Genomic DNA, 10523 nt, shown 5'->3' on the forward strand with positions numbered 1-10523 from the left:
GAAGGCAGGCACCAAGCCTCCTGTATCCCACGGGCCATAGTCAGTGCCTGCCATATTCAGCACTCAGCAAATTGGTTTTTTTTTGTTTTTTGTTTTTTTTTTTAAAATTTTTTTTCAACGTTTATTCATTTTTGCGACAGAGAGAGACAGAGCATGAACGGGGGAGGGGCAGAGAGAGAGGGAGACACAGAATCGGAAACAGGCTCCAGGCTCTGAGCCCTCAGCCCAGAGCCTGACGCGGGGCTCGAACTCACGGACCGCGAGATCGTGACCTGGCTGAAGTCGGACGCTTAACCGACTGCGCCACCCAGGCGCCCCAGCAAATTGTTTTTAATGAACCACAGTCATTTTTAGGCATATTACCTTTCAGTCTTTTTCCTTTACCTCAGTGAATATAGGTGAAATCTTTAAATCAGTTTAAATCTTTTTGAATTGATTTGTAATTACATCATACAGCTGACCTTATTATTGGAAATTTGTTTTTGCTTCTAATTTACACCTGATATTTTCAAGTTAATTTCCTGTTATACTGCTGGCTCCATAGTTTAGTTGAGTCTATGAACAGCATTCTGAGCAAAATCTCTTTTCACCTAACTTTTAGTGACTTCCATAAATGTGATTGAGCCACTCTAGGGATTGCAGGCAAAGTCATCAGTTTCTAATAAGTTGATCTTACATATTGAGTTACATTTCACTAGATAATGGTAGTGAAAAAGGTTGTTGCTAAGAATTTTTTTGTTACTTTGTACAATGAGTTCCTATATAATTAGCAAATTCTTTTAATTTTTTAAAAAAATGTATCTGATAAATATGGAAAGTGTTGTTTCAAGACCTCAGTGCTCAAAGTTTAATAAGACTAGATTACTATCCCTGAGTACTGAGCCTTGGAGAAAGGAAATTTTATTTTGAGATAGGGATCTTCCCATTTTGGTACTGAATTATAATATCATTCTACCTCTATAATGTTTTTTTTATTACTCAAATTTAATTGTAAAATAAGTCATAGTTCACACCTGGATCACTTTCTGGATAATTTTCCACTTTTTACACAGAGGTTTATAGGTTCTTATATTTCAGTACTTGATAATGTAAAGTAAATGTAAAATATTTTTTTTTTCTTTCAACAGGTAATAAAAACTTTAGATCCCAAACTAAATCCAGCATCAGCTGAAATAATGCTACTTAGAAAGCAGTTGGCAGAGAAAGAGAGAAGAATTGAGATTCTGGAGGTAAAATTTTCATATTCACACGTCTCCTTTTAATTATTCTGTATAATCCTGATAATTAATTGCTGTCCAGCATCTGCCATTAATGATCAAGTTTCACAAGAAGTTGAAATCAGGAGCTGGCAATGCCATGTTTTAGCACTCAGTATGTTTACCACAAAGCATCTCACCAGCCAATAGGAGTTTATCTACTCTGCTACATTGTCTCTGTCACTCCCACAACAGCCAGTCCTGTGGATAGCCCTTAGTGGCTAATAGAGTTCTGTTATAATGTTAGCTCCTTTTAAAATTATGTGGGTTAGAGTTCATTCAGAAAATATAGGTAAATAAAGGAAAAAAAGGAACCAAACTCACCTTTAAAAAAAGGTACTCTACTCTGTTAACTAGATTTTCCTTCTCTTTTCTTCTCCCTATTCCTCACTGGAACCTAAGTAAACTCATTAGTTGCAATTCCTGGGGGAAGAAAGTGCTCATGGAATCCAGTAAGTCCTTGCACTGAAGTGGCAGTCTTGGTTGTTAACCATGCATAGTTATGTTAGCGATGACATCTTCTCATTAATTAGCCGGGTCTTTAGAACTTATTTTTTGTGCTGATGATCATTATCATTTTTACTGGCTGGGTTAATAAGTATGTCAGTCTGGAACTGTATATTCATAGATTTTATAATTGGGCATGTTCTAGTTTCCTTTGCAAAGTGTTTTACAAAATTATTTAATACTGTGGTGAGATGCGATACTATTCTTGAAGTCATTATGTGCTTCCTTATAATAATGTATGTGTAATTGCAGAGCCATGATGAGATCTGTATACTAGCCTTGAAATTTGAGTAATTGATAGTAGGTTTCTTTTTAAATCAACTAGGAATGTTGTATTTCAGAGAAACATGTTGTATTCTTTTACCATTTTCTTCATATTATTTCTGAGCCAGGGTGTATGGACTGTAGTGGAACTATTTTGTTTAAAGACTTAACATTCAGAGTGCACACCAGCCTATGTGCCCTTGCTAAGTGCTTGTCCAGGCCTTGTCAGGTGCTGTAAAAAAAAAGCACTGGATGGGGGCATCTCTCTGCAGAAATACTGTCCATTCTTCAGCATCCAACTCACATGTGTCTTCCTGGATTCCTTAGGCAAAGTTGGTTATTTCTCCATAGCGATTCCATGTATTTTGAACTCATTAATTCAACCCACAATAGCATTGTTCTTCTTCCTGGTGTGTGTCAGAGTTTGAGGGCAGAGCGTGTATCTTATACACCTGTAATCCCAGCATTAAATATCACATAAATGAGAGGCCAGGTTTGCTGCTTTATTGGTAAGTTCTCCTAAAAGTTATCACCTCTCCTCTCTGGTCCTAGGTCTCCTCATCTGTAAAATAATGAGACTTGGACTGAAAACCCCCTGAGCTCTGAGTTGCCCTGATTATCCACCTCCCAGTGAACGCCAGTGAGCGTGTGCAGCATCGTCAATGCTTCAAGTGCAGCTCCCTACCAAGTAGAAAGACAGAATGGCACCTCTGATGATAGGGCTTTGAGGAGAAACTTGGGTTACATCACAGCATATGGGCTTTGGTTCATGTGTACTTCTCTGCGCATACACTGCAAGAAGCAAAAATGAGAGAAATATAAATAGCAGATGTTATTCTATCTGCCATCGCTCTTGGGGAGTCATTGTCTGGAGTGGGTGTGAGCCAGCAAAAGGCCATCTTGCCCCCGTGAGCATCTCGCTGTAGGAACACTCACGTGTTTATGTAGAATATTTATGTGAGCCAACTGTATGTGGTGCTCAATGAAATTACTAAATTTGCTATATTTGAGCAATTAAGAAATGGATGTCAGCCTCTAGGTCAGCACGCAAGCATGGCCACAGGCGATCTTGTATACAGATGACCGAGGAACGAGTGAGAAAAATTCGGGTTAAGCGTTACAGGAGATCTTTAGGATTTTCTGGCATATGTTTTACTACATCCTCTTTCTCCTTAGTTTTGAGTCCTCCACAGATGCTGGTCTGTTTTGTCATCTAACCCAGTTATTACTTTCGTCTCTCTTTATAGGTGACAGTAGCATGAGAATCATGAGTTTCTTGCTTGTTGTTGCTTAAGTGCTGTCCTACCAGTAAAATTTTTGAAGTTAAAGGTTTACTAGTCACAGTCTTACTCTTTCTTAGAGGTATTGTGCATGCTTTCTCCATGATCCAGTTCAGATTTTGACTGCTTTATGTGCTACACGATGCATTTTTCAAATTCTCTCAATGAGCAGAGTGAAAAAATGATTCCAGTTTTGGTAGTTTGGGTTTATTTCTGGGATTTTGATAGTCCTTGTGTCTTTTTCCAGAGTGAATGTAAAGTAGCAAAATTCCGTGATTATGAAGAAAAACTCATTGTTTCTGCCTGGTACAATAAGGTGAGTTGACATTCAGCCAGTGATTGGATGTTGTGTTTATCAAATGTTTTGACCAGGAGCCACAGAAAGAAATATATTTTCTACCACAGATCATTACACATGCATGCTTACGTATAAAAGTAAACAGAAGTTACCCTGTGTGCATGTACCCAGGTATCTCCTGACATAGTCTCTTCTTTTTAATGTGAGTTATAATCCAAATTATGTACTTTAGTGTTTTTAGGTGATGCACATGAAGCACATGCACAACAGCTCACAAATATTTTAAAAATTGCCTTATTTGAGCTAAAATATTTAATTTGTGCTTCATGCAGTGTTTCTGTAGAAATGTGAATATCTGTGAAATGAAAATCCCGTGTTTCTAGTACTCAGCATTTGTTTTAACATCCCATAAATCCTCTAAGTGTGTCTTTCACTGTGTTTTGTTTTCTGTTTTGTTTTGTTTTTAATAAGAAATACTCTTCGGTAGTTGTATGTCTGTGTTAAACAGGAGAAAATAGTGTAAAATTATTTGAAGTGCATTTTATTTTGTCATCCTTACTGTCAGTGGGATATTTGCAAGCATTTCATGATGTATATGGTTCTTTTGGATTATTGTAATCGAAATAGAAAATAACACAGCCATTATCTACCTTAGCTGTTGCTTATTTAGTAAGAGAGAGTGTGGACTCCCATGTCGGAACCCTGTGCTTGCCCACAAAGAGCGGGCCGTCCTTCCTCAAACATGCCTGTTCTTGTATCTCACCTTATTTTTTGTCTGTGCTCTTGCCTTCCCTTCTCTGTTTGATAAAATCTGGCCTAATTTAGCAAGGCCTTAAAGGAAATCATATGTGAAGTGTTCCCAGAACTTTCCCTCATAAGTCAGTCATCCGAGTTAAGGTTGGTAACTGTGTATTATTTTCTTTGTTCCTCCGCAGCCTCTCAACACATAAATCGTTAAAGATATTAGATCCAAATAATGCATTACGTGTTCATTTTCTACCCATGTCTTTTGAGCATTTACTATATTCTGTGTGTTATACTAATTCCTAGTGATTCTAAGCTTAGTAAAATTCTATTCCTTGGGCTAGTGAGAAAAAGTAATTACTTTTCTTACTAAAAAACCCAATATCCACAACTACAGTAACTTGTCATGTATCAATGTGTAGATAGACAGTAGTGAACCATGGTGGTTCTCACACTTGGGCATGCATTAGAAGACTTGTTAAAACACAAGTTATTGGATGCAGCTGCAGAACTTCTGATTTAGTAGGTCTGGGTAGAATCTGCAAGATAGAATGTCCGTTTTTTTTCCAGTGGTGCAAATATTAATCTGAGGACCTCATTTGAGAATCTTTGACCTAAGCTTTTCTCTTGTGTTATGTCTGCTCATAGTGGGTGGAGTGAAGGCCCAAACAGAAAAAATTACTTTGGAAACTTTTTTTATTGTTATAATTAAGCTTAATGTTAGAATACTAATTTAAGCTACTGCTTTTGATGATTTCAAGTTTAGTGGGTTAAAATAGAGAAACTGAGTTTTATGCCTTTGTTTCCTCCTCCTTGCTGGTGTTACAATGTACAGATGAATTAGCTTCTGAACCCTTAGCTTTCCTACGAAAGGAGAAAAACATCAATCAGCTTTATAGTAGTGTTTTGAGGAAATGACTTTATATTTGTCAAGTGAAAAGCACTTGACAAACTAAGTAGTCTTGTTCCTTATCTGCTTATGTTTGTGCAGAGTCTAGCGTTCCAGAAGCTGGGGATGGAATCTAGGCTCGTGAGCGGCAGTGGTGCCTGCAAAGACCCTGGTGCGTGCGCTCCCGCACGGTCTTTCCTGGCACAGCAACGGCACATCACCAACACCAGAAGAAATCTCTCTGTTAAAGTTCCTGCTACAACACCTGATTAAACTACAGAAGAAAACATAAACAGAAGTGCCCTTAAAATATTTTGTATCCTTCAATTAACTGCCAGATTGAAAAAGAAATTTATGACGCTGGATATCAGCTATTTTAAAATTAACATGCACAAAATTAATTTTGTCAGCTGACTTGGAAAGCAAAATATAGAGTCAGCTATTTCTCTAAGGGAGTATATTTGAGTAATTGGAAGATGTAATTAGGCACACATCTCAAACTTTTGTCTTCTGAGAGTGTTATAATTTCAAATTGACTTTGTATATTTTAATGTTTTCACTTGTACCAGTAACTTGGTTAATTTGCAATGTATAATCAGTAATAAGTAATTTACAAATATATCTATATTTGCTTTATTGCGTGGGTCCATATAAAAATAGTCTTGAGTAGGTGCATGGAGAACTATACAAGAGTTACGCTTTTTGACTCGATGCATAGAAGGTTTTACCTCTATCCTCAAATCTGTCATCAGATGGGTCTCTTTTATCATGTGATGGATGTTATAACATTTGGAAGATTGACTATTGAAATGACTTTTTGCCATAGTAAAAGTGACTAACTGGAGATTTTGCAGATTCAGGAAACTTCCTAGTTCTCACATGTACCTACTATAAACAAGGGCTTCTGTACAGCATGGTTGAAAAGTTAAGGATATGGAAATAAGCTGACTTTTATAAGTGATTTTTCTGATGGGAAGTAAGGCAAAAAATATAATTTGTGTGAAACGTCCACACATGTTTTAATATAATGATCATAATTATTGCTTTTAAGCATAAAATTATCAGGGCATTTACTAAAAAACATGCCATAATAGTTTTTCCTCTTCACTGCAAAGAGATGGTGTGGTGATGGAATAATCCGGAATCAGTTTGATTTTGTTTACGAATTAAAGAAGCTGTCTGGGACTGAGTTTATGGTATTCAGTTCGCTTCTATCCAAAGCTTTTATCTTCAGAGGTGTTATTTTCTAATTTTTTTGGCCTTTTTTAGGAGTCACACTTTAGATCTTGAGCTAAATCTGTGCTGTCCAGCATTCTAGCCACAAGCCACATGTGGCGATTTAAATAAGATTAATTAAAATTAAAAATTCAGTTCCTTGGTCACATCAGCCCCATTTCAAATGCTCAACCACCACATGTGGCTGATGGCTCCGGTATTGGAGAGTGCAGGTATAAAAAATTTCCATCGTTGCGAAAAGTTCTTTCGGACAGTGCTGTGATCAACCTTTCTTTAGTAACTTGGAAATACTCTTTGATATTAGACCACAAACATAAAAAGAAGAAAACTGTTAGGATTCTTTCAGATATGAAAAGGAATTGAATTGTGGCACAATTAGCATTTTGCATTCCGTATAGTTGAATACCTTAGGTTGTGACGTTTGTAGTTCATCCTTCCAGTGCCGTTCGACAACTGCATACCTGTCAGCATATGTCTGAACTAGGGGTCAGCAAACGTTCTGTAAGAGACAGATGGTAAACAGGTTAGTAAACACTGTCGGCTTTTTGAGCCATATGATGTCTCCCAAGTACTGGACTCTGCTGTAAGTGTGAAAACAGCAACCATAAACAAATATGTAAACAAAATGGGTGTTGTTGCATTTCAATAAAATTGTATTTAGAAAAAACTGGCAGGAGGACAGATGTGGCCTGCAGGCTGTAGACCCCTGGTCCAGATTTTATTTTCAGCCTTTCTTTGCATATGTGAGTATTGTTCCATTTACAGTATTATTCATTTAGATACTTGCTTTTTAGATTATCTACCAGTACATTTTTCCTAATCACTCAAAATACAAGAATTTCATACTGCATTTAGGTCTCTTAAGATTAGGGAGCATCTGTCAGGATATATTGTTTCATCAGGGTTACTTCTGTTGACTACCTCTTAGATTTTGATGGTTTTTATTGGTGCAATTATATTGTTGGTTTGCTTTTTTGTATATTCCTATAGTCTGCCTGCCTGCAACTTTTAGTGAAATGAAATAGCCCTTTGAAAATATTTTAGCATGCTGATTAAAATTTTCCAAATATTATGGCATTTTGGTATATTTTGGTCAGTGTAGGACATCTGCTCCTTTGGTGTTTACTATTTGCTCATAATTGAGATTTTACAAGTTCTTCAAGCTCCCTTTTATTGGAATTTGTTGTAAAACATCAATTTCAATAATTTAGTATTTTCACAGTCAATTGCTCATAAATTTTCAATTATTATATTTGGAATTTCTAAATAATTTGTGCAATTTCTGAATAAGGACAGAAAGCTAGATTCTTTTTTAATAGAGAAAAAGCAAATTTTGTGATTTATCACTTTTCTAGTTGATAAGTAGAATTTAAAATGCTTGATACAGGAGTATTTATACAAGACTAATGTAAAGTTCTGTATTATTGTGATTAACCTTATGGAAATTCAGGAATTGATCAGAAGTGAGATTATTTTCCACATCTGGTTAATGTAGTGAGATTGACACCCTGTGGGTGGTACAGCATTATAAATATTCATCACGAACTATGATTTATGTCTGTGTTTTGAGGCTTGAGTGCATATGCCAGGGAAGAGAAAGCCAGCATCTGTCTGTATGGTAAGGTCTTGAATGCCCCACTGATAAAAGTACAACCCCAGACCAGTTTGGAAGCGATCTTTAATTTTGAGCATTTGCTCTAAGGTTAATATTCCTTTCTCTTTTTAAGTTAAAAGTGTGTATACATATGACAATGATCACTTAATGTATTGAGAAATATTTGAAGTTTATTCTGTTGTTTTTTTTTTTTTCAGTGAATCAGGCTGTTGAACTCTTATGATTTAGTATAGATTAAGAATTAATGTCTTATCTAGAAACACTAAACTGAGTATCCCTCATTAAGATGTCATCATCTGATAACTGGATTGCTAATTTGAATGTTAGATAGTGCTTCTACATCTACACCTGTTTCTGTATAGTGGCACATTGGGCTCTATGGGGTGGCTTTTAGGCCACAGTACTATGTTAGGTTCTCTATAGGCATATTTAATGAGAAACATTCCTATGTAAAAATGTGTATGTATGGCTGTATGCGTACATTCCTGTTGTGAACCTGTACATTACAAAGAAGTAGCTTGGGAATTTGTAAAGCACAGCCATTAAAGAAAATAGTGTGCAGTTATTAAACTTGATGTAGCTTAAATGTTACGTTTAGTTTATAAAGGTTCTTTCTATTTTCTATGGCAAAAGACTTTGACACTTGAAAAATAGAAGCAATACTTGATTTATTTTTGTAAGTATTTAGGATATTATTTTAAATAAATGATTGTCCAATAACAATATAATAAGTTGTGAAACGTTTTAAATAAACTTTCTGATTTCTGTGTCTGACGGTGATGGTGGATTTTTAGTGGCTACAAGTGCACATTTATTTGCTGCTTTAAATAAAGGACTTAAAATGTTTAGTTTGTTAAAGAAAAAATAATTGCATTAATTCTTCTAATTTAGTTTTTCATTTGAATTTTTTGGTGCAGTGATTTTTTTGGTGTTCCCTTTTTATGTCTCCAGTTTCACATGGGGATCTAGACATTTTCCATTATCATGAAATCCAGAATATTTCTGGGTTTTCTTTGGCAGAGATTGCTGCTTATCCCTCAATATCCATTATCCCCTTCTTCCTCTGGTAACAGAATGCCATATTTTAGCTTGTGATTTCACTATCCGGTGACGGGGGGTGGGGAGGATAACTACTTTCCAGACCCCATTGTAACTACATGGGGCCATTTAAGGTCTGGCCAAAGAGATGTGACCCTCAGGGACGATGGAATAACAAAGACTAAGGAGCTCGGATCCCTAATACCACCATTTAGCCATATCAGCTGCCACTTCCCACCTGAATTTCTCTTAAGCAATGTTTCTTAAAGCCACTTTGTTTTGTTTTGTTTTGTTTTGTTTTGGTTTTGTTTTGTTTTGTTTTGTTTTGTTGTTTCCAGCATCCTTATTTCCCATTCTATACATGTGTGTCACAATGAATTGTGAATTTTTTAGGAAAGTACAACATGTCTTGGAAAGGCTTCATTCTGTTGCTGCTAATAGATGCCCAGTAAATATTTGTTTTATCACATGAATGAAGTTCATGTGCCAGACATGCAAAAATGAGAATAAAGTCCCATCTCACTTTAGACAGATCCCCATGTTGCCAAAAGAACATGATTCCATAAATTGGACTTTCAGAATTTTACAATAAATGCTGGCCCAACATCATCCCATAATTTTGTGATTAGTTCCCTACCAGAGATTCTTGACCTATACTGACCAATGTGGTGGTTCTAGCCACAATATGTATTTAAACAAATTTTAATTAAGTTGTATTTCCTCATTAGCCTAGGGGCTACAGTACTGGTCAGTGCAAGTAAAGAAATTTCTATCACAAAAAATTGAATTGGACAGCTTGTTCTAGATGCCTCGGTTGAATGGACACATTCTACATCTCTGAAGTTTCCAGTGATATGTGACCACAGAAATGTCGTGAAGTGAAACCTTCAGACACCTTCCTGCACACAGTGACACGCTCAGGGATAGAGCTGAAGTTGGATTGTTAAGCCGGCCGTGATTTTGATGGTGAAACACTTGGTTCCCTTGCCCAGCTGGGCCACAGCAACTTGCTCTCAGTAAGTAGTAACACTTACTGCAGTTCAGACCTGCTGCTTGCTTTACCTCAAATATTTCCCTCTTTCATAAATCCTTCCAAGTTTTCTCAAATAAGATGACAAATCTGTCTTTCTGAAGTTTTCCAATGCTTTGTCTTAGTGGCTGTAATGTGATCAACCTTTTTTTTTTTTTTTTTTTAATTTTTTTATTTTTGGGATAGAGAGAGACAGAGCATGAACGGGGGAGGGGCAGAGAGAGAGTGAGACACAGAATCGGAAACAGGCTCCAGGCTCTGAGCCATCAGCCCAGAGCCCGACGCGGGGCTCGAACTCACGGACCGCGAGATCGTGACCTGGCTGAAGTCGGACGCTTAACCGACTGTGCCACCCAGGCGCCCCAA

At 36.7% G+C, this 10523-nt stretch overlaps 1 protein-coding gene across 2 annotated transcripts in view; it reads left to right on the top strand.

Annotated features, from left to right (window-relative positions):
- Nucleotides 1–8863, top strand: part of HOOK1 (hook microtubule tethering protein 1) — a 73338-nt gene extending 64475 nt beyond the window's left edge. The window contains exons 20-22 of one of the 2 annotated variants that reach the window (XM_040470422.1): nt 1128–1229; nt 3555–3623; nt 5341–8863. In XM_040470422.1, coding sequence (XP_040326356.1) covers nt 1128–1229; nt 3555–3623; nt 5341–5511 — 342 coding nt within the window. In that variant the 3' untranslated portion in view covers nt 5512–8863. Of the gene's footprint in view, nt 1–1127; nt 1230–2579; nt 2891–3554; nt 3624–5340 lie in introns of those variants that run through there. The other variant, XM_040470423.1, reaches the window with a different exon arrangement.
- The last annotated feature ends 1660 nt before the right edge of the window (nt 8864–10523 follow it).

Source organism: Herpailurus yagouaroundi, unplaced genomic scaffold, assembly GCF_014898765.1.
Source record: "Herpailurus yagouaroundi ecotype Mexico unplaced genomic scaffold, PumYag 77, whole genome shotgun sequence".
Classification (NCBI taxonomy): Eukaryota; Metazoa; Chordata; class Mammalia; order Carnivora; family Felidae; genus Herpailurus; species Herpailurus yagouaroundi.